Source organism: Polypterus senegalus, chromosome 3 (assembly GCF_016835505.1).
Source record: "Polypterus senegalus isolate Bchr_013 chromosome 3, ASM1683550v1, whole genome shotgun sequence".
Lineage (NCBI taxonomy): Eukaryota > Metazoa > Chordata > Cladistia > Polypteriformes > Polypteridae > Polypterus > Polypterus senegalus.
The window spans coordinates 222028306-222053319 of NC_053156.1; the positions used below are offsets into that span (position 1 = coordinate 222028306).

At 38.3% G+C, this 25014-nt stretch overlaps 1 protein-coding gene across 1 annotated transcript in view; it reads left to right on the plus strand.

Moving 5' to 3' along the window:
* The window catches only part of alx3 (ALX homeobox 3), a 35319-nt gene extending 11806 nt beyond the window's left edge, over window positions 1–23513 (plus strand). The window contains exons 2-4 of the mRNA XM_039748540.1: window positions 547–839; window positions 9400–9528; window positions 22029–23513. Of these exons, the coding sequence (XP_039604474.1) occupies window positions 547–839; window positions 9400–9528; window positions 22029–22346 (740 nt within the window). The 3' untranslated portion in view covers window positions 22347–23513. The remainder of the gene's footprint in view (window positions 1–546; window positions 840–9399; window positions 9529–22028) is intronic.
* The last annotated feature ends 1501 nt before the right edge of the window (window positions 23514–25014 follow it).

Here is a 25014-nt window from a genome sequence, read left to right on the forward strand (position 1 = left end):
ATATATATCAGTGATGTTTTAGTGTACAAAATAATAAACAAATTACTAACTGATTGGATGTGACTGCTGTAGTTACCTAAAACAATAAATACATCTTTTAAATGTTGTAATACCTGTTGTCAGTTCAGTATCTGCATTGTTGTACACTGGTACATTCCATAGGCCTTTACTGTAAAACACGGGGTGTTTTCTTACTTATTATAACTAAAAAGGTGTGCCATTAGCAGCATGAAGTTTTGGTTCGAAGGGTCAAAGTGAGCCACAGATAAGCAAATTAGATTTTAGTGTGATCCCTATGATAATTGCATTTAATAAAACGATTAACTTGTCTAGACGGATACTATAGAATACTATATTAGTAGTAATCTCCTTGCTGCCTAGAACTTAGAATGAACTGACAACAACAACAAACGATTTTGGAAAGTGTAGTGGATGAAACAACTGCGTGCAACTGAAAGCTATTTATCATACTATTTTGACATTCTTGCAGCTGTGTTGCTATTAACCTCATTTTTTAAATTATTCTTTCTTTGATTCTTTTGTCAGCTGCTGCAGATAAGATACATTCAAAAACCCTGGGCTTCCCCATGCTGCCCCCAGACTGCCATACTCCACTGGATGGCTGCTCAAAACTAAAGGACAGCCCCTCAGAGATTGGAGTGGAGCCCGGAGACTCCATTGACCTATCCAGTAAAAATAAAAAGAGGAGGAACAGAACGACTTTCAGTACCTTTCAGCTGGAAGAGCTGGAGAAGGTTTTCCAGAAGACTCATTACCCTGATGTTTACGCCCGTGAGCAGTTGGCTTTACGCACAGAGCTCACAGAAGCTAGAGTACAGGTACTGCATCCACATTTCATGTGGGAAAAAAAAAAAAAAATTAACTTTTAAACCATTATTTTCTTGTCTGTTAGTCAATGGCAAAATGGAAACAACTAATGAATGGTACTCCCTTATTATCACACTTGTTGTAAATGGACAAAACACACACACAAACCACATAATATTATAATAGTACTAGCTGTGCTACCTATGTAAGACAGGTTGAAATCTATCATTAATCAATGTAGACCTCAGTGTTACCATTTGCAGTGCACCATCTATTGGAATGTATTTTGTAATGCATGTAGTAGTAAATACACTGCATTTGTCACTCCAATAGATGGCACATCACAAACACTTGAAATAGTAAAATACATTACTGCAAATGTTTGTGATGTGCCATTTGTTGGAATGACAGAAACACAGCAACCAGACAGACACATAAATACACAGACACATCCCTTTATCAAGGTATATATATATATATATATATATATATATATATATATAATCTGTCTATATATATAAAAAAAATCCTGGAATGTAAAAGCCAGGCAACGAAATGTGATCTTCTCGGAAGTTCTCGAAAGACATTTTAAAGGCCCACGAGACAACAAAGACGGGCCACGGAGTGTCTCGCGGGGACCGTAAACATGAGACTTGATGCCAAGAGATTGTCCCAGGGCAGTCTCGCGGGGACATGGAACATAAGAGTCTTGCAAGTCACGCTCTTCTTATCAATTAAGAGCTCAGACAGCCAACAAAACATGCAGTCATGTAAAATAACGCTCTCAGCAAAGAAGAAAGAGCTGTGTGGAGAAAAGAGATACATATGCAGAGAAAGGTACAGAATATGAAAGCAGTTACAGTTGAACGTATTTCAGCGTCCCAGCCAAGCTGAAGCCTTTTTTCTTTTAAGTGACTGTTAGGTCCATTCGAGGGAGGGCAGAGTACATCACGGCAGACTGATAGCTGGGTGCCGATTGATGCGGTAAAGGGGAGTCGAGACCCGTGGGAGGAGGGGTTAGAGAGAGTGCTAGAAAGTTGTGTTTGGGGTGACAGAGTCGGCGATTGTTAAAGTAGAACTTTTCTGACACTTTATTATGTCAGTCGCTACAGTATCAAAAAAAAAAAGATAGCACAGATCACATTGACGCAAACAAAAGCAAATTAGTTTAAGACAGAGAATTTCAAAAATGGGGTTTAACTCGCATGCATTTATTTGTTACTTTGTAAAAAAAAAATATTAACTGCTGATGATGTGGATCGTTTTGTCTGTGCTGAAGTTCCAAACAGAGAAACTTATCCTAAATTATGTTACAAAGTCATTAAACACAAGTCTCACAGACCTCATTTAAAAAATCCAGCATATTGGGACATGAAAGATTCCAAATATTGTTTTACATAAGTTCTGAAATGAAATTGAAACTAATGAAATGGCAACAATTCAAAGAAAAAAAAAAGCTTACAAGTGTGTATCCGGAAAACCAAACACGGGGGTTGGCGAGTGAAGCGAGCAGGGGGCAAAGCCCCCTAGTATATATATATATATATATATATATATGAAAAAACAAATCAGGACTCTTAACAACTGCTAACACTTCATCTGTAAATTATTTCATACATAGATCCAGTTTTACATGGTTACATGAACTCTAGTCTCAAGTGACGCTGAATTGACGAATGTTAAATTTCTAAATATTATAAATGAAAGCTATTTTAAAAGCTATATGCAAGCTTAAAACTAACGTTTAATGCTATTTACTTAACTTTACTAGTGATCAAATATTTCTAAAAGTACAAAAATAAATTTTTAAATAAATAAATTTATCACTTATAAATCAAAACAGTATTATTGTATTTTATATTAATATTTAGCAAAGATACTACATTTTTTAAGGTGTATTATTTATAGGAAAGTAATGCATATCTATAACATTTTTGATAGGATTTATCTTCATTTTTATAATATATTTTATAACATAATGTGTATATATTTTCCCAAATGTACTATTTTTGACATTTCACATGGGTCGTGAATTTACACCTAATGTGGTGCATGCAACTTCAACTTTTACTTTTGCTGTTTGTACCATATGAATTTATATAGCCCAAGTATTGCATTGGAGTCAAAATTCTGACTTTGAGTTTGACAGATTTAAAAGTTTTAGCCATCCTTGAGCACAATTTGATGAATTGTAGTGTGTGTGTCTGGATTTCATTTCCATTTGACACATTATGCCAAAAACAAATTACTCGATCCAAATGAAACTTGACACAGTTTTCAGTACTGTAAAATGCTGGGAACTTACTAAATTTTGGGCAAAATGCCTCTGGTAAATTTTGCTTTGCACAGATAAGTACATATGCCACAAGTGTAGGTATTCTAGCTTTAAGTACCCAGTATTGCTTGGGCAATAGCAGTTAATGGAAACCTAGTTCATATCAAGTTCTTAAAAGTTAAAAATCAAACTATGATTTATGATTGATTAATTTATATTGTTTTCTTTTAATTCACATTAGTTAAATAAGTATAATGTTTCCATATTTGCTTATCATTGCCATATTTAATATTAAAACAATTATTATTACAAAGCTTTTTAATAAACAACATTTTTAGTGTTGCCATCAATCTCAAAAGTCAAACTATCGCTTGATATTCACCCCTTCTGGAGCATGCACAATGTAATTGTCCACATGTAAAGCAAGCATGTTCTAAGTTAATGCTTCCTACTCAAGAGATTCCCCTTGAGTCTATCTGTCTGTGCCGGATGGCTTCTTGGGTTTCTCGGACACCCTACGAGTAAGGCACTCTATATTACTCTTCCAGTCAAAGCAGTACTAGGGTGTTGTACTGTGTTAGCCATTATGAATGTAGTGAAAAGTCAAGCAAAATGACACCTTTTATTGGCTAACTAAAAAGATTACAATATGCAAGCTTTCGAGGCCATTCAGGCCCCTTCTTCAGGCAAGAGGTAGTCAATTACAATCAATCAATACAATCAATTACAGATTACATCCTGCCTGGAGAAGGGGCCTGAGTTGCCTCGAAAGCTTGCATATTGTAATCTTTTTAGTTAGCCAATAAAAGCTGTCATTTTGCTTGACTTTTTTCTTACAGTCAAAGAAAGTCATTGTTTTGCACTAGTAGCTCAAAGGGTCTGGCAATGTATTCAGAACAGACAAACATCAATGTTTATGTATGAATACTGCCTGTATATAGACATATTTATGTGACAATGTCATAATTTTACAATCGCAGCTTTATGTAGGAAAAGTCACGTGCTAGATACATCAAATTGTATTAAATATTGTGCTTTTGCTACTTTTTTATTTGATGACATGGTTTATACCCCAGCACCAGTTCAATAAGTTCTATGTAAACCCTGTGTAAAGAAAGAAACATATTTTGCAGTACTCCCTGTGGCTATACCCATGCATTAGTGAAAAAGGACAGTGAGGAGGGCCCTGCCCAGCTCCCCACTCCTGACGTCACGCTTCCCCCTCCGCTCAGATTAGTGCGAGTATATTGCTCCTGCAAGCGAACTATGATACTTAGCGCAATGACAGAGGTTGCAAAATCAACCGGAATGTTCAAATTATAGAAAAAACCTGATCTAAATCAGTTAAGTAGTTTTCTTGTTCACTAACTACTGGTAAGCAGATGTAAGATACGCCCCTCGGCTGGTGCATGAATGAGGAGGGGCCTTCCCCCGTCCCCTTGGGCCGCAACATTTTTTCAGATTCGTGCAAATAAATCGGTACCGCAAGCAAACTATGATGCATAGCGCAATGAGAGAAGTTGCAAAATCAACTGGAATGTTCATGCAAATGATAGAAAAAAAAAACAATCTAAATCTGATAAGTAGTTCCTTCATGAAAAGCGGATGGACATACAGATGTTGGATTTTATATATATATATTATATATATATATAGGGATATAACCATAAATACCGGAAGAGCTATTTTATAATCTGCATTTATAGTAAATACATTGCACAGCTCTTCGTTGGTGGAAGGTATATGGCAGTGCTGTAACATGCTATCTAGGTCAGGCTACTGTCATGCATTAACTACAACTAACTTTCTGGATGAGATGATATTAAAATAGTTAAATGAATATAAATAATGCAAGGTGCATACAACAGTTACCTAAAGTGATCTCTGAAGCTATCAAAAATGTGTCACTAAGATCACTTATAACAGATGTCAACATTCTGAAGTATGTATTTTAGTATTTAGTTGGTGTAGGAGTATATTTTGTCTTTTAGAAATGAAATTTAAAAAAAAAATAGTAATAAAAGAGCAAGTACTTTTTGTATAATAGAAACATTTCCTTTAAAATAAAAATTCACAAACATTATTGAAAAGAATTAGAAGTTCAACACATAAATACTTATTTGAACTAAAACAAACAAAAATACAAATAATTAGAAAATGCAAGAAAACATTTACAAGACAGTTTAAACCATTCCCTTCCATTAGGTTACACAGTCTAAAAATACTGAATGCTTGCAGGATGCTTAATCAGTCTCATCAAATGATCATTCGGAGAAATGTGATGCATTTTGAGTATCAGGAGCAATGCCAAGTTATAGACTTTGCTGTGGATATTGAGGACTGGCAAGGTAAAACCAAGAGGCCAGTTATGCAGAAATGCAACACAATATGCAAATGTACACCATATGTATGTATAATGTCTTAATAAAACCATAAATAGCTACAAAACAAACCAGCACACTTTGTAATACCGTAGGTACTACATATTACAGATTTGGATGGCACAAGCAGAAGCGAATCCTACTTGTAATAGATGAAATGACATCAGATCACAAACATCTCCTTGAAAAAAGTATCAAAAACAATTTATTATCTTTAAGTAAAAACAATAAAATATGACTGCATGCAGCACAATTATAGTTATATTCAGTGGCAGCCACATAAAACATTGAATGACTTTATGCTAAAGTTGTTCACCATGGAAGTCACTGTGGTTGGTGAAATTAATTTTATAGATTTTCCCTGGGAAACATATTTACACTAGGCTGAAGATTTGGGTTTTACTCCTCTTTATCTTGAGTCTAACAAATCTGCTATTGTTTAATTTCCAAACCATTTATTTTATAAATTAAATCCCTTTATACCACAGTAATACTATGCAATCAGCTACACAAAATATTTTAAGGGTACAATAGCCTGAAAATAAACACAAGAACCAAGGAATATTTTCTTTTTGGCCTTCTGTCGTTTGCATTATGCAAAGCCCTGTTTGGTTGCACTCACTATAAAAAATGTAGTATATTCAATATTGAATGGATTAATTATTTTGTTAATTATCAAATGATCTTCTCTCAGAGTGTAATAAGGCAAGACTATACTAAATTTGCAAATATGTTTATTTTTATTAGCTACCCTTAACCATTCTACAGTACATCTACACTTACTGATCTTGAATAATGACTGCAAATGCTCATCCATCCATTTTAAAACTGCTTTGTCACAGTTTTGAATCAGAGGGGGTTTCAAGCCTATCATAACAGAGTCTAGCACAAAGCAGAAATCAATCCTGGACAGGGTACTATTCTATCACAGAGCATGTTCATGTACAAACCCACATTTCGTCACACTGGGCCAATTTACGGTTAAACTAGACCACTGAAAGAAAAAAAAGACAGATTTTTGGAGCTTTCAGGTAGGTTCAGTGAGCCATCTTATTCCCTTGGTGATTTTCAGTCCAACTGCTTTCTTAATCAGAGGCTCAATTCAGCTATTAATGAAATTCAAGTTTAAGTTTTGCTCCCCTTTTACTTCCTTAAGTATTCCAGTTCAAACATGCCCAAAAATCTATACTTCACTTTTCAGGAAATTTAACAATATAAGCATGCACATGTGTTAATTCACCTTTTGGACATCATTATTTTTTATGCCTTATATATTTGTGAAAATATTCATTTAGTAATTAGTGCACACACACAAAGACATTGTGACACCAAATGAGCTTCTGTTGTTTATAAAGAAATACTATTTACACTAGCATTGAATTAATCTACAGCTTAGATATCAGTGCAGAAACAAACAGGGAATCCAAAAACTATAAAAAGGTAACAAAGTTGGGAGTATTAAAACCATCACAACAATACACATTATTCAAAATTTCTTTAAAATATTGCCCAGAAATGAATGACTTGATACATTTGCCAGGTATTCATCACAGTCCGTCACTTTAAGATCATTAAAAAAATGTAATGAATTATTAAGATAATCTTACCACCAGTAAAAACATGAAAATACCACTAAAGCAAAAAAAATAAACTTTTTTGCTGCCCAGTTTTATCAGATGTTGAGATGTTCTGTGTAAATTCTGTCCATTAAAGGGTCACAACTTTCTGATAATAAAAATGGACCAACCTTGTTTTGGCTAAAAATCCATAACTGATTAGCACTCCAGGGCTGGGGGCCTTTAGTGACTGGATAAATTTAGCACAACGCAAGTTTAATAAAAGATGCTAGATGGCTGGACATCATGATAAAACAGGACAATTTAACACATTAAAGAGATTTTACAAGCAAACATACTTTTGTTTGAATGCAGTTTATTTCTTTAGATGGAATTGTCACAGATAAATTATATCGCACTACATCTTAGCAAAAATGATTGATTTAAGAACAACAACTTATGTTACTGTTCCACCTTCTTTCAAAATGGACTGCATCCATACTACATCAAACATGGCTGTTATATTAACAAATTTATATTATATATAAATATATTATATTTAACAAATGCTTATCTTAAGTTTCACATTATTTTACAAACATGAGAGGAAGAAGTTACTTTCTACTTCCTGGGCTTAGTGAAGAATCACTGATTTTATTTTTAATGTGTGCAGTTTTGGAGTTATTTTTACTGTTGAGAATTACACCTGAAAGAATAGAAACTAGTAAGAATTTTTGCATGCCCCCAACTGTATGGTCTGTACAGCGTTTACCATACCATATTTCTACACTAAACACTAGCAAGTTAACTGACTAGCTCAAGGTTTGATATTTTGAACTCTTGCCCGGGATTGGTTCCTGCCTTGTGCCCTGTGTTGGCTGGGATTGGCTCCAGCAGACCCCCGTGACCCTGTGTTCGGATTCAGCGGGTTGGAAAATGGATGGATGGATGGTTTAGTGAGCCTCTACAATTATACAGATGCAGATCCAGATCGTCTGGATGACTGATTTATGCGGGGACGATTCCAGTTCGAAACAAAGACGATTCTTCATGTTGTCAGTTCGCACACTTCTCGATGGTCTGGGATTATTTGGGTGATTTTCTATGTAATAAACTTAAGTTATAGCATAATGAAAATTGCATAATTAAATCTGGACCACCCTATACACTTCTAACATCGTGCTTACCTAGAGAGAATTTAAACTAGAGTGAAGTAAAAGTCAGGTGCCTCTGTATTGCTTCATTTGGGTACAATGTACATGATAAAATGCTATTGTTGGGAGTTTATTAGTTACACTACCATTTTCACACAAATCCTACATTACAACACAATATATATTACAATATGTGATGGTTGTTTGTGGTATAACTATGGCAGATCCATATTGCTGGCATCAGATACTGTTCAACTGGCAATTGGCATGTGTAAAACAAGAGACCTTAGTGACTTTGAACATGACATAATAGTTGGTGCTAGACAGGTTGGATCTCTAATATCTCTCAAAAGCTGCCTTCAAGAGTTCTGCACAAACAAACATTTGAAGCATTAACAGAGAATGGTGCAAAAAGCAAAAACCAACCAGCGACAAGCAATTATGTGGGGAAAAAAGTAATTTGTGCATCAAAGGAGAATTCTAAAAATCATACAAGCAAATAAACACATCACAACCGGGAAATCACTTCTGAATTCTGCAAACATTGGTGTGTAGACTGTCATGCCAGAATGTGCCATTTATACGATTTGTCTTAAATAAGCAACAACAGTTAAAGGCTATGTTAAGTGCTGAAGCCAGAAAACGTAAGTACACTTCCAGTGGGGACAGAAGCATCAAAACCTAACTACTAAACAATTGAAACAGTTACTTGGATGGACAAATCTAGGTTCATTCTGCGTCACCTTGCTATAAGGACTAGAATTTGGTGCAAGCAACATGAGTTTATAGAGACATCCTGTTTGTTTTCAACAGTAAAAGCATATGATGTCAAGGTGATGATGCTGAAAATGTTTTCCTGCCAAAAAGTAGAGCACCTGAAACCCACTAAAGAGTGCCTAAATGGCAAGGTGTATCTCAACAACAATGCTGAACAAGTTCATACCTTCACAAATGCATTTTATCTATATTCGGATAGACACATGAGTATAATAATAAACCATTGCATAAGGCACATTATCTTCAACAAATTATTCCAGGAACATCACAATAGGTTTTTATTGCATCAGTGGCCTACACTCTTTCTAGACCTAAACCCTACCAAAGAATCTCTGGGATAATCTAGATAGGCTGTTCAAAGAAACACTGTATAGCCTTTCAATTTGCAGTTGCAGCACATAATGTTTTAAAATTTCTTTCTTGGGCAGGTTTGGTTCCAAAATAGAAGAGCCAAATGGAGAAAAAGGGAACGCTATGGGAAAATCCAAGAAGTGCGCAACCATTTTGCTGCCACCTATGATATTTCCATCCTGCCTCGTACTGAGGCCTACAACCAGGTTAGTGCAAGAACTGACATGCATATTAACCCAAGGTTCGATTTAGATTCAACAACATGCACAAATACTTCCAAGGCAGAAAAAACAGAATAAATGCACAAAAAATGAGAAGTAAGTAACTAAATGAAATCTACAACAATGCAATAGTCAGAGAAATAATACATAAAAATACAGGTCAGTATGGCTAAAAACCATAAGCTATGACATGCACAATCCTGTACATTTAGATATGTGCAGAGTATTCACAGATTTGTAAATCCAATCCAAATCAAACTTCCCAAACGGGAAGGATTAAGATTAAAAATAAAATTGGTTTTCAAAATGATTAAAGGTGAAATAAAAGTTTAAATTAAATAGTTGTCAAATGTTAAAAAATTAATTATTAACCCATCTAATACAATTCATGGTCAAGGAGTTTTGATTGAAGGACGGAAAGCAGTTGTTGGTTCAGTGCATATTCATGCATATTCAAATTCACTCAAACCAGTGCAATTTGCAGTAGTTATTAAAATTAAATTAAATTTTAAAATTTAAAACTCAAAATTTATACATTTATATCTTAACACAAGAGGATACCAAGAAACCTATGGTAATTCTAAGATATTTACCAAACAACTATTATCTGAGTGATTCACAAAAATGAGCTTTGTTCATTCTCTTTCTATATCTACTAACATTTCAGTAATCAACCCTGGGCACAGGACATACTCAGGCGCTGGTGCATCTCTGCACTCACTGATACCAAGCCAGTTTACAAGTTAAACTAATATGTTTTGGGAAAGTATTAGGAAAACTAGCGAACCTAGATGAGAACATACAAAGTCAGGATTTACACCTAGTCTCCTAGAACTCCTGGGGAAGCCAACACTTTCATCATGTAAAACCAGTAAAGGTAAAGCCATTTTTGGGAAAAAAGATTATGTTAAATCAAACTGCAGAATTAAATACTGCAGAATAAAAGATGAATGAGCATAAAATGACAATATGTTTGTAACAAAATGCCTAGAAACACTTCCGACTTCAGTCTTGGTTAAAGAAGAAACAAGTCAATATTCTGACGTGGCTTAGTCCAATTTAGAATATTGGAAAAATGTTGTTCGCCGATGGTTCCCTATTCACTGTAAAGAAACCTAAAGAATTACTTCCAGGAAGAAAAGGTACAAAACAAATGTCCATAGGGGCTTTTTGTAATCTGCAATGTAGAATTCTGATAAATGTTTACAATCATTTGAATTCAGAAAGATTCCTAACTGTCAGGGCAGTTACCTCCTCAAAATGTGGCCACATAACCTCCATGTTGGGAAACCCAGTCAACATTTCGTTATTATTATGTCAAAATACCCCTTACGAAGTGGCATATCCTACTGCTACTACTACCACCCCAGCTAGCATTATCATACCCACTGATCCAATAGGATTCTTTTGCATTCGAATGCAGTGCATCCAGAAAGTATTCACAGCATATCACTTTTTCCACATTTTGTTATGTTACAGCCTTATTTCAAAATGGATTAAATTCATTTTTTTCCTCAGAATTCTACACACACACCCCATAATGACAACACAAAAAAGTGTACTTGAGGTTTTTGCAAAATTATTAAAAATAAAAAAACTGAGAAATCATATGTACATAAGTATTCACAGCCTTTGCTCAATACTTTGTTCATGCACCTTTGGCAGCAATTACAGCCTCAAATCTTTTTGAATATGATGCCACAAGTTTGGCACACCTATCCTTGGCCAGTTTCTCCTATTCTTCTTTGCAGCACCTCTCAAGCTCCATCAGGTTGGATGGGAAGCGTTGGTGCACAGCCATTTTAAGATCTCTCCAGAGATGTTCAATCGGATTCAAGTCTGGGCTCTGGCTGGGCCACTCAAGGACATTCACAGAGTTGTCCTGAAGCCACTCCTTTGATATCTTGGCTGTGTGCTTAGGGTCGTTGTCCTGCTGAAAGATGAACCGTCGCCCCAGTCTGAGACCAAGAGCGCTCTGGAGCAGGTTTTCATCCAGGATGCCTCTTTACATTGCTTCAGTCATTTTTCTCTTTATCCTGACTAGTCTCCCAGTTCCTGCCACTGAAAACATCTGCAATGCATGATGCTGCCACCACCATGCTTCACTGTAAGGATGGTATTGGCTTGGTGATGAGCGGTGCCTGGTTTCCTCCAAACATGACGCCTGGCATTCACACCAAAGAGTTCAATCTTTGTCTCATGAGATCTGAGCATTTTGTTTCTCATAGTCTGAGAGTCTTTCAGGTGCCTTTTGGCAAACTCCAGGCGGGCTTCCATGTGCCTTTTACTAAGGAGTGGCTTCCGTCTGGCCGCTTTACCATACTGGCCTGATTGGTGGATTGCTGCAGAGATGGTTGTCCTTCTGGAATGTTCTCCTCTCTCCACAGAGGACCTGTGGAGCTCTGACAGAGTGACCATCGGGTTCTTGGTCATCTCCCTGACTAAGGCCCTTCTCCCCTGATCGCTCAGTTTAGATCTAGGAAGATTCCTGGTGGTTTCAAACTTCTTCCACTTATGGATGATGGAGGCCACTGTGCTCATTGGGACCTTCAAAGCAGCAGAAATATTTCTGTAACGTTTCCCAGATTTGTGCCTCAAGACAATCCTGCCTCGGAGATCTACAGACAATTTCTTTGACTTCATGCTTGGTTTGTGCTCTGCCATGAACTGTCAACTGTGGGACCTTATATAGACAGGTGTGTGCCTTTCCAAATCATGTCCAATCAACTGAATTTACCGCAGGTGGACTCCAATTAAGCTGCAGAAACATCTCAAGGATGATCAGGGGAAACAGGATGCACCTGAGCTCAATTTTGAGCTTCATGGCAAAGGCTGTGAACACTTATGTACATGTGCTTTCTCAATTTTTTTTATTTTTAATAAATTTGCAAAAATCTCATGTAAACTGTTTTCACGTTGTCATTATGGGGTGTTGTGTGTAGAATTCTGAGGAAAAAATTAATTTAACCCATTTTGGAATAAGGCTGTAACATAACAAAATGTGGAAAAAGTTATGTGCTGTGAATACTTTCCGAATGCACTGTATGTACACCACAGAGACAAAGCCGAGGCAATCATACCTGATATCAATGCCATAGATTCACCTTGCAGATATAACACAATACAATGAGTAGAAATTGCATTACATTTAAGGAACAGATGTCACAGTAATACACTGGTTAGCACTGCTTCCTGACTACTTGGAAGACCAAGGGTTGACTTACAATCTGGTCACTCTCTATGCATTCTCTGTGAACTGTACTTTTCTGTCACATGCCAAACACATCCATTGCTACTGGACTAGACTGTAGCTGCCCACACATTTTGAAGGAGTAAACATGTGAAATAGATGTTGATTGTCACTTTCTGGTTTGAGTTTATGCATTTCAATTGTGTTTGCTTGGGATCTTCTACAGACAATCCAATTTTCCTCCAACATTTCAAAAATGTGCATATCAAGTTAGTTGGTGACTTTAAATTGGACAAGCAGATAATTATAATCAGTGTGTGCATAAGTATGCTATTTAATGGACAGGTATTCCATTCAGGGTTGACTGCTGCTTTATTTGCTGTCAAGACAGATACCGGTCTCCTGAAGATATAAAACAGTAGCACCGACCATGGCAACAACATGCCATTAAGAAATGTTCATTCATCCATTCACTGAATCTACTTAATGAAATTCAGTGTCTCATTAGCCTGAAATCTACCCCAACTGCACTATGCACATGCTAGAACCATTCCTGGATGGTGTTCCACTTCAATCTAGAGCACAATCCTTTTCCCAGGGCCAATTTAAATTTGTCAGATACTGTGTGAAGAAACAGAGTACATAATGAAAAGCCCACATAAACAAAGTGAATTGTGACAGGATTTCAGCTCATTCTCCTGAAACCGTGGAGCTGTGTTAAAAACTACACCCCCATACTTAACTTGTTAAGAATATTTCATACAAAATTGAAAGTTTCACAGTCATTTTCTTTACTTAATAGATAAGTGTGAGCCAAGGCATCTACATTTTTCAACATTATTACATTGTTGGTAAACAGACATTTAATTCTAAACTGATTCAATCTAATGGTACCTAAAATGTCTCAGTCAACAAAAAGTAAAAGTGTTCTTTCAAAACCTTTAAAAGCAAGTTTTTTTAGTAATGTAAACCATTTATACATATATACACACACACATACATGCTCACGGACCACTTTATTAGGTACACCTTGCTAGTACTGGATTGGACACCCTTTTGCCTTCAGAACTGCCATAATTCTTCATAACAGAGATTCAACAAGGTGCTGGAAACAGTCCTCAGAGATTTTGGTTATTATTGACTTGATAGCACCACTCAGTTGCTGCAGATTTGTCGGCTGCACATCCATGATGCTAATCTCCCATTCCACCACATCTGAGCACTGCTCTACTGGATTGAGATCTGATGACTGTGGAGGCCATTTCAGTGCAGTTCATTGTTATGTTCAAGAAATCAGATTGAGATCGTGTGAGCTTTGTGATATGGTGAGTTATCCTGCTGGAAGTAGCCATTAGAACACTGTAGAGTACAATGCAGTCATAAAGGGATGGACATGGTCAGCAACAATACTCAGGAAGGCTGTGGCATTTAAATGATGCTCAGTTGATACTAAGGGACCAAAGTGTGCCAAGAAAATATCCCCCACATCATTACACATCTAGCACCAGCCAGAACTGTTGATACAAGGCAGGATGGATCCATGCTTTCATGCTGTTGACACCAAATTCTGAACCTACCATCTGAATTCATCAGACCAGGCAATGTTTCTCCAATCATCTATTGTCCAATTCTGGTGAGCCTGTGCAAATTGTAGCCTCAGTTGCCTGTTCTTAGCAGACAGGAGTGGCACCTAGTGTGGTCTCCTGCTACTGTAGCCCATGTGCTTCAGGGTTTGACGTATTGTGCATTCAGAGATGCTCTTCTGCATACCTCAGTTGTAACAAGTAGTTATTTGAGTTACTGTTGCCTTTCTGTCAGCTCGAACTGGTCTAGCCATTTTCCTCTGACCTCTGACATCAACAAGGTATTTTCACACAGAGAACTGCTGCTCACTGGATATTTTCTCTTTTTTGGACCATTCTCTGTAAACCATAGGGATGGTTGTGCATGAAAATCCCAGTAGATCAGCAGTTGGTGAAATACTCAGACCAGCCCGTCTGGCACCAACAACCATGCCACGTTCAAAGTCACTTAAATCACCCTTCTTTCAAATTCTGATGCTCAATTTGAACTTCAGCAGTTTGTTTTGACAATGTCTACATCCCTAAATGCATTAGGTTGCGACCATGTGATTGGCCGATTAGATATTTTATTAACAAGCAGTGTAATGGGTGTACCTAATAAAGTGGCCAGCAAGTGTATGTGTATGTGTGTAAATATATACACACACACACAGAACTGTCCATCCCTCCTCTTCCACTTATCCGAGATCGGATCGCGGGGGCAGCAGCTTGAGCAGAGATGCCCAGATTTCCCTCTCCCTGACCACTTCTTCCAGCTTTTCCGGGGGAATCCCGTAGAGGCGTTCCCAGGCCAGCCGGGAGACATAGTCCCTCCAGCGTTTCCTGGATCTTCCCCGGGGCCTCCTCCCAGTTGGACGTGCCCGGAACAACTCACCAGGGAGGCGTCCAGGAGGCATCCTGATCAGATGCCCGAGCCACCTCATCTGACTCCTTTCGATGCAGAGGAGCAGCGACTCTACTCTGAGCCCCTCCCGGATGACTCAGCTTCTCACCCTATCTTTAAGGGATAGCCCAGACACCCTGCGGAGGAAACTCATTTCAGCCACTTGTATTTATGATCTCATTCTTTCAGTCACTACCCATAGCTCATGACCATAGGTGAGGGTAGGAACCTAGATCGACTGGTAAATTGAGAGCTTTGCCTTACGGCTCAGCTCCTTTTTCACCACAACAGACCGATGCAGAGCCCTCATCACTGCGAATGCCGCACCGATCCGCCTGTTGATCTCACGCTCCATTCTTCCCTCACTCGTGAACAAGACCCCAAGATATTTGAACTCCTCCACTTGGAGCCCTGACTGCACCTAGAAATTCTGTCCATAAAAGTTATAAACAGAATCGGTGACAAAGTGCAGCCCTGGTGGAGTCCAGCTCTCACTGGAAACGGGTTCGACTTACTGCCGACAATGCAGACCAAGCTCTGACACCGGTTGTACAGGGACCGAGCAGCCCTTATCATGGGGTCCGTTACCCCATACTCTCGGAGTAGCCCCCACAGGATTCCCTGAGGGACACAGTCGAATGCCTCTTCCAAGTGAACAAAACACATGTAGACTTTAGGACTCCTTCTTCAGTTTGACGGCATTCCTCACCACCGTTGTCCACCAACGGGTTCAGGGATTGCTGCCACAACAGGCACTGACCACTTTACGGCCACAGCTCCGGTCAGCCGCCTCAACAATAGGGGCACGGAACATGGCCCTTTCGGACTCAATGTCCCTCACCTCCCTCGGGACGTGGTCTAAGTTCTGCCGGAGGTGGGAGTTGAAGCTACTTCTGACAGGGGACTCTGACAGACGTTCCCAGCAGACCCTCACAATACATTTGGGCCTACCAGGCCTGACCGGCATCCTCCCCCACCATCAAAGCCAACTCACCACCAGGTGGTGATCAGTTGACAGCTCCGCTCCTCTCTTCACCCAAGTGTCCAAGACATGCACCTGTAGCTGCAAGTCTGATGACACAACCACAAAGTCGATCATCAAACTGAGGCCTAGGGTGTCCTGGTGCCAAGTGCACATATGAAGACCCCTATGCTTGAACATGGTGTTCGTTATGGACAATTGATGAAGAGCACAGAAGTCTAATAACAAAACACCACTTGGGTTCAGATCGGGGCGGCCATTCCTCCCAACCACGCCCTTCCAGGTTTCACTGTCATTGCCCACGTGAGCATTGAATTCTCCCAGCAGAATGAGGGAGTCCCCAGAAGGTATGCCCTCTAGCATCCCCTCCAGGGACTCCAAAAAGGGTGGGTACTCCAGACTGCTGTTTGGTGCATACGCACAAACAACAGTTAGGATCCGTCCCCCCACCCGAAGGTAGAAGGAGGCTACCCTCTCGTCCACCGGGGTAAACCCCAATGAACAGGCTCCAACTCGGGGGTTAATAAGTATGCCCACACCCGCTCAGCGCCTCTCACGGGGGGCAACTCCAGAGTGGTAGAGAGTCCATCCCCTCTCAAGGAGATTGGTTCCAAAATCCAAGCTGTGTGTCGAGGTTAGCCTGACTATATCTAGCCAGAACCTCTCGACCTTGCGCGCTAGCTCAGGCTCCTTCCCCTTCAGAGTGCTGACATTCCACGTCCCAAGAGCCAGCTTCTGTAGCCAAGAATTGGCCTGCCAAGGTCCCCAACTTTGGCCACCACCCAACACACACTGCACCCGACCTCCTTGCCCCTCCCATAGGTGGTGAGCCCATGGGAAGGGGGACCCACGTTGCCTCTTCAGGCTGTGCCCCGCCAAACCCCATGGATGCAGGCCCGGCCACCAGGCACTCGGCATCAAGCCCCACCTCCAGGCCTGGCTGCAGAGGGGTGCTCCAGCGACCTACGTCCAGGCGAGGGAAAATGCTGTCCAAACTTTTTATTCTTCATAGGAGGTTTGATGAACCGCTCTTTGTCTCATCCCTCAACTAGGACCAGTTTGCCTTGGGTGACCCTGTCTTTTATAATAGGTTTGCACTTCTGAGGCAGTGTGTTATGCATGTCCTGAACAGAAGGGATCTGAATGCCAATGTTACTCCGAGCCAACTTCACCACAATCCTGATTTGCTACTGTTACTACCAAGATAGGCTCCTGACCATAAATTGTGGTTTTGAGGATGATAGGATATTCTTTTTCTTATAGGGATTTAGAATGATATGTTATAGTATATTAAGTGTTTCGTAATCACATAAGAATTTGATACGAAAGCAAAGTGCTTTGGTATTCAACCATTTTCAGCTCTATTTCACAATTTTTTGGTATGATGCATTTTTAATAAAGTTTGCATATTCTATTAAAAAACTGTGAGACAGCTTTCACCCCTGAATGCCAGTCTCCTATAAGTACTGTGCTAGATTAGTATTTTGTTTTTATTTTGTACAATTGTACAGTGAAAAAAGGATATGGAGCTCCATGCAAAAGTTTGGGCACACCAAAATATCTGAGGTCTCAGATACTGTAACTTTATTTAGCAGGTTCTGGCTATAGCTTGTTCACAGGCATCACTTGAAAACCCCAGATGATGCAAATTGCAAAGCTGTATAAATTCTCTGACTCCTTAAACCTTGTCCCAACAATCAGCAGCCATGGGCTCCTCTAAGCAACTGCCTAGCATTCTGACAAATAAAAGAATTAATGCTCTCAAGAGGCATAAGCCCTCACAGTCCCATGACCAAAACATCATTGAAAATCTGTGGATAGCTCTCCGAAGAGTGGTGTATGCAAGACAGCCCAAGAATCTAACAGAATTATAAGTCTTTTGCAAGGGCAAACAGAAGAAAATGCCCAGAGTAAGAACTGAAAGACGCTTAGCTAAATATAAAAAGCGTTTACAAACTGTGATACTTGGCCAAAGGGGGTGTTACTACGTACTGAACATGTCAGGTATCTAAACTTTTGTTTCAGGCCCTTTTCATTTTTTTTTGGTATTTTGTAATTGTAAATGATGCAAATAAAAATGTAATATTGCTTAAAATATTAAAGAAATGTGTCAGTTTACCTTCTGCTCACATAATTATTCACATTAACAGATATTTTGCACAAGGGTGCCCAAACATTTGCATGCCATTGTATTTCTGATCAAATTCTGATCATTGATTTCCTTCGAATATTAAAATATACTGTAATTGAATGGCACTTTAAATCTATTTGTAACGTATTTGATTTAACTAAACACATACTATCAATAACAAAATTTCCATCTGATTAATAATAACATAAACACATCAGATTGTTAAGAATGCAACAAATATACAGTTGAACAGAGCGATTTGTAGGAATGTGAATATGAAGGGACTTTGATGAGGCAAATAACCACAGCAGGAGTAAGTCACCTGAACTCCTGAAGCTCAAATATTCTTGTAACATACTGTAGAATATGAACGATTTTAAATATAAATTGATAAGCAAACGAAATTCATGTTATGAGGACTACAAAATTCCATTAAGGTTACTGGTGAGCATCTGAGGCATAAACCTCAGAAATATTATTTGAAATTTAAAAAAAAAGAATTTAGATTTATAATATAGAATGAACAATATGGGATGCTGTTTTCCAGAAAGATTAAGACATTGTACTACAACAACACAACAAACTGTAAACAAAGCAAAAGAAAGTTAATTCTACAGACTTTAAAATATTCAGTAAATGGGTAGTTATCAACTGCAAATCATTTTTCATCAATTAAACTGAATGAAAGAGTAACATCAGTAAACAGGCTGACATTAGAAGGAGAAGAATGTTGTTTATTCTGTAAAGCACCTTGATACGGTGCCTATTGTCAGTGGTGCTGCACACAGTAAATTATTTATTGATCGATGACAGAGAGGTTGCATGCACAAAGAAAAGAACTTAACATACACACAAACAAGTAGAGTGAAAGGATTATATACAAGGTAAAATAGAAACAACTTGAAAAGAACATGTATTAATTTCAAAGAATTAAAACACTGTAAAAAAGAAAATAAAGCAGATTGAATGTTTTCTAAATTGTTCATAGTAAGTGAGGCTGTACAGATAAATGCCAGTGAGGCAAACTTAATCTGAAGAAACATGATGCACATTGCTGGTCCAAAAGGCTTATCAGCGGATAAAGGAACAGTTACTGGTTTATGTTGATGTCCACAGTTATGAAATCATCAGGGAGGTGAAGCAAGTATAGAATTGGTTAATTATTAAGGAAAATCTACCAAAGAGACACATGATAGAATCAAATGTATACATTATACTTGGACAGTTACATAACAATGAAAGGTCACAGTTATTACAAAAATATTAAGTAAGGCCTAAGTACAGAATGCATGCCAAAATCAAGATCACGGGATGAACGTTTACTGCAGGTATTGTACTGAACTGGAAAAATCATTTGGTCATTTTAATAATTTTAATAGCATGGGCTAATTTGGAATAATAAAGTGACAAACCTCACTTGGAATAAACTTATCAATACTAATGGTTAATCATGAGAAAATAAATCCAAATCATGAGAACATTTCCTAGTAGCAATACCCAAAAGGTTGATATAAAACACTGAAAATGGAGAAGAAAAGAGAAAGAGAAGTCCTTACTTGAACCTCTTGGGTAAAAGTGAGTCCACAATATCTGAATTCATGACATAAAACCAAGCATGGAGTTTATATTAGATGTGACTAGAAGAGACCCAATATCTGCTTTGAATATAGATTTCAAGGTGTACAACAGACTGGAATAAAAATAAATCAAGGGAATCATTAAGTTTTGAAGCTAAAGCAGAGACCCTAATGTGAGAAGACACAAGGACATATAGTCATTGAAAGAGAGAGATCTCAGCTAAGTAACTTTACTCTGGCAATGGCATATAGAATCAGTATGAGCACTATTGCATAAATGGTCATGTGCAGATTTTTACAAGCTGAAAATGTACATTTGGAAGCATTATAATTTATACATAAATTAACCATCCATCCATTATCCAACCCCCTGTATCCTAACTACAGGGTCACGAGGGGTCTGCTAGAGCCAATCCCAGCCAGCACAGGGCGCAAGGCAGGAAACAAACCCCAGGCAGGGTGCCAACTCACCACAGGGCACGCACACACACCCACACACCAAGCACAATTTAGAATCGCCAATGCACCTAACCTCCATGTCTTTGGACTGCGGGAGAAAACTGGAGTGCCCAGAGGAAACCCACGCAGACATGGGGAGAACATGCAAACTCCATGCAGGGAGGACCCAGGAAGCGAACCCAGGTCTCCTAACTGCAAGGCAGCAAGCGCTACCCTCTGCACCACCATAAATTAACCAGTAAATAAAAAAAGAAAAAATTAACTGTCTGCCAAGAACGTTCATGTACCTAATAGGATCAATATAAGAAAGGGAACTTAAATCCAAAGCAAAATGGTCAGAAGCCAAGAAACAGCAAGGGAGGTATGTTTGGAGGTGAAACAAACAGAGGAAATGAGAGAACAAAGAGAAGCATATAGTAATCCATGTATCAAGAGATGTCCTAATTAGTTCAAAGATTCCATTGCGTGATGTTAATGTGAAAATAAAAATAAGGTAAAATACAAAAACAATCACTCTAGTAATACACTCTGATAATAACAGGTCATTTTTAACTTCAGGCTGCCTATCAGGAAACAAAACATAAATTATGTCAGATAATATACAAAATATCCTCAAGGTTAGATAGAATTCACTTTGAGTAAAAGCAAGAAAAAGATGGGGACCAATTATAACAGAAAGGATCCATGGTCAAGAATGCTTAGGATTGCTAGAAATTAATCGGGAAAAGAAGACAGAAGTAGTCAGCAAATCGAAACAGGGACACAAAAAGGATTCAAAAATCAAAAAGTCTATGTGGGAAATTGCAGCTATATAAAAAATATATAAATAAAGCTATTTGCTGTGTCCATGCATCCATCCTTTTTCTTAACTCACTTATCCAGGGCAGAGTCATAGGAATGCTGGAGCCTATCCCAGCAATCACTGGGCACCAAGGCAGGAACAACACCTGGACACGGCACCAGTCCATCACTGGGTCATCACAAACACATTCACACTAGTGTCAGTTCACCTGACTTGCATGTTTTTGGACTGTGGGAGGAAACCCATGCAGACAGGGGGAAAACCAGTCTCTTGTTGCGAAGCAGCAGTGCTGCCACTCTGCCAGCATGTTGCCCCATGTCCATATAAAATATACTGTAATATACAAAATGTAGACCCGTAATGAATGTAAATGTGAGTGTACTGTTGGCAAGCCCCTTCCTCCCAATGAAATCATAAAGGTAAAATATCACAATAAAATATTATAATATAATGAAACATAACTCCTAGCGATAGAATATGAATCCTAGCTTGATCAATGTCTTTGGGGAGCTCTCAATGCATCTGCACGAGTTTCCTCCTCCCATCCATAAAGTAAGCTGGTGATGTGTAGGGTGCTGGATGGATTTTATTTTTCTGCCCTCTGTTTGCATGGTCAAAACCCTGTTTTATTTGGAGGTATTTTTGACATCTTTTTATTTGCAGTTTATGCATGGCTTTATCTTGTCTTGTAATTTGATATGTAATGCACATTATAATTATAATGCTTGTAAATTAAATAAATTGAATGCTTTAAGAACAAGTTATATTTCCTAAATGTAATATTTTGTAATGTCCTTCTTATCCTTATACAAACATTCCAGTCATATAGATTGTTATATGAGCATATGCCCTGATGTAATTTTCCTCTTTATTTATAGATTCAGAACAACCTGTGGCCAGGCAATGGCTCAAGCAACCCAGCAGGTAGCTGTGTGCTGTCTCATGACAGTGTGCCTTCATCTTGCATGACTCCATACTCTCATTCTCATAGCAACATCCCAGGATTCATGGGAATCTCTAGTTCAGCCAATCACCACCCAGGAATCAACAGTCTTTACTCACTGCATGGCTTCCCCACAAGCCTCAGTGGACATGCTTTTGAACCAGTCCCAGAATCCGAATACAAGCCTTCAGGTCTTGTTGCTCTGCGTATGAAAGCCAAAGAGCCTAGCAGCCTCTTATCTTGGACAACATGACCAGTGGACAAGGTAAAATGGAGACAAGAGCATTTCACAAGGTGCATCTGTAATCCACAACAATCGCGGCCTAAGTGACCAGAATGTCAAACTGTGGCAGGACTAAAATAAGGCTGTTATGTGATATATGGCATGTACTCCAAGAGCTTTCATACAGAAACAGATGTAAACCATCAAGAAAACAATATGTGCTTTTGAAGAGAATGGCTATATTTCACAAAGAAACGTAAATATGAGGTGCAAGAAAGTTGTTTACTTGTTTTTTTGTTGACCTCATGGACCACAATGAAGAGCCCTAAATACTGATCCAAGGCTTCCTTGTCTACTTTTTTTTTATTTGCACAGGTTAGAAGAAAGTGTAAGCATCTTTGCTTTTGTAAACTTTTAACTACCCTGAAAAACAAAATCTGAGTACCTGTATTTTAATTGTCTATTAAAAGATACATTATTTAGAAGGTAATGCAATTCAGACACATGAAACAAAACTGTATAACCCCTTTAAGGACTTCAGTGTTCAAGGTTAATGCGTTGCATTAGAATTTTATGTTTAGGGCATTTAGTCCTAGTCCAAAAAAAAAAAAACAGCCAGACAGAAAGATGACACAAAACACTGACCCAGAGAGAAGAGAGTTATAGTCCCTACAGAGGAGAACTGCATACAATCTACAGAAAAAAACACAAAAAAGAATGCAGTTTACCTAAATTGCTTTCTGGAAAATCGGTTTGTATCCATAAATGTATATTCAAGTTTAAGCCAAACAGTAGTTCCAAAAACTAATTCAGATTTAGGAGAGTTTCACCCTGTAAATCAGCTGACTATACCAAGCTGAATTCTTCTAAACCCATTTCATTAGGGTGTATTCCAGATGTTCGAGAGACTTGTGAAGAGCAAGGGATTGCAAAGACTCGTCTATCAAGTCCAATTCAGAAGTGATGTCGACTGTTACAATGCTGGGCTTTCTAATTCGCTTCTGAAATCGAAACTTGGAAGGAAATTTATTTAGACAATAGCAACAACAGGGAAGGAAAAATTGCGGGTGGCTGTCATAATCTTTTAGTGCTAGGGAGTAAAGGGGAAAGTCATGTGATAATTCTAACAGATTATTTCTCTTATTCAAAAATAATTTTATTATGACTGCTTATTTTAAATAAAGGACAGTAATTACATTCATTTGTATCTATTTATTAATTCAGCTGCTGCTGTTATCCAATGTGCTTTACAGATTTTAAGTATATAGCAAAATTGTTTAAATATGTCTGCAACTGATGCAAAAGTAGGTTAAGTGACTTGTCAGTACCGGTGGGCACTGAAACAGTAATGTAGTGAATTTCAATGTAACAGTACAGCTGCTAGGCCATAGTGCTGTAACATGACCCATTTAATATTTATACTGTGCCAAGTACAAGGGAAATCAAAAAGTAAAGGCAATTTGAAAATAACGTGGTAACTGCAAAGGGCTAGAAGCTGATGCAATACAACATGTTCGCAATGGCTTATGGGTAGTTCAAACACACACAGCACGTTATTGTAGTTGAAGCCAAGGTCAAATGAATATGAACACTCCACTGCAGGATTGCACCATTGTTGAACAACGCACTGTATTGAGATTTATGTGGACAGAGGGAGTAAAAACTGTTGAAATTCACTAAAGGATGTTGAGTTGTTCAGATCAGTAAGCTGTTTGGGTATCCATCTTGTGCAAGTTTTGTACCCCAAATCATCATGCATAATGGCATGTGCAGATCCATAGCTGATATCCAAATGTGTATCAATAACAGACAACATGATCTGTCGGTCTTTTCTGATGAAGGCATTCATCGTGTCAATGTGGGCTTGTGTGTGAGATGATGTTGGTATTTGTAGGCAGTATGAGGAAAAATGTCACCACAGTATTCAATTCCAGGAAATATGCTATCCTCACAAAGGTCTCACCAATGAGTGCACATCTTCTAAAGTATATATGGGCTGATATTCTTAATTACTTCTGCCACTTTAGGCTAAAGATCTACTCTGGTATCTAGAAGGTTGCCGGTTCAAGTCCCATTGCTACCAGAAGGGATCCTACTCTGTTGGGCCCTTGAGCAAGCCTCTCAACCTGAAAACTGCTGCAGTGGTGCTGTATGATGGCTGATCCTGCACTCTGACCTCAAAGGTCATGTGAAAAGACAATTTCCCCTCAGGCATTAATATAGCATATCAAATAAAATAAAAAAATTTACATTATTATTATTTGATCATTAATAAATGTGCATTCATAGGGCAGTTCTGCCCTAGAACAGCAGAAATGGGTTCACTGTTTTCACCAGTTCAGTGCATGCCAAGTTTTTAATTACTTTTTTTTTGTCACACATCTGTAGAGAAGGAAAAAGAATAGCTTATTTTGCTCAGCTTTTACTGTACCTTTGACATTCTAAGAAACTCTGCCACTCACCCTAATTTGATTCACAGTGTTGTTTGTTGTCTTAAGCCTAAAGCTAAAAGGCACAGTATATAAATTCAGCTAAAATGTCATGTGCTGCCTCATACACAAAAACACATCCTACCAGGTTAAGAGTTGAAGATTTAGAACAAAAGCACTCACTGCAAATCCACACTTACTTAATTTGTTAGTTGCTTTTTTGACATTTGTCACTAAGGCAACTAAGCTGAATCTTCTCTCTTGATATA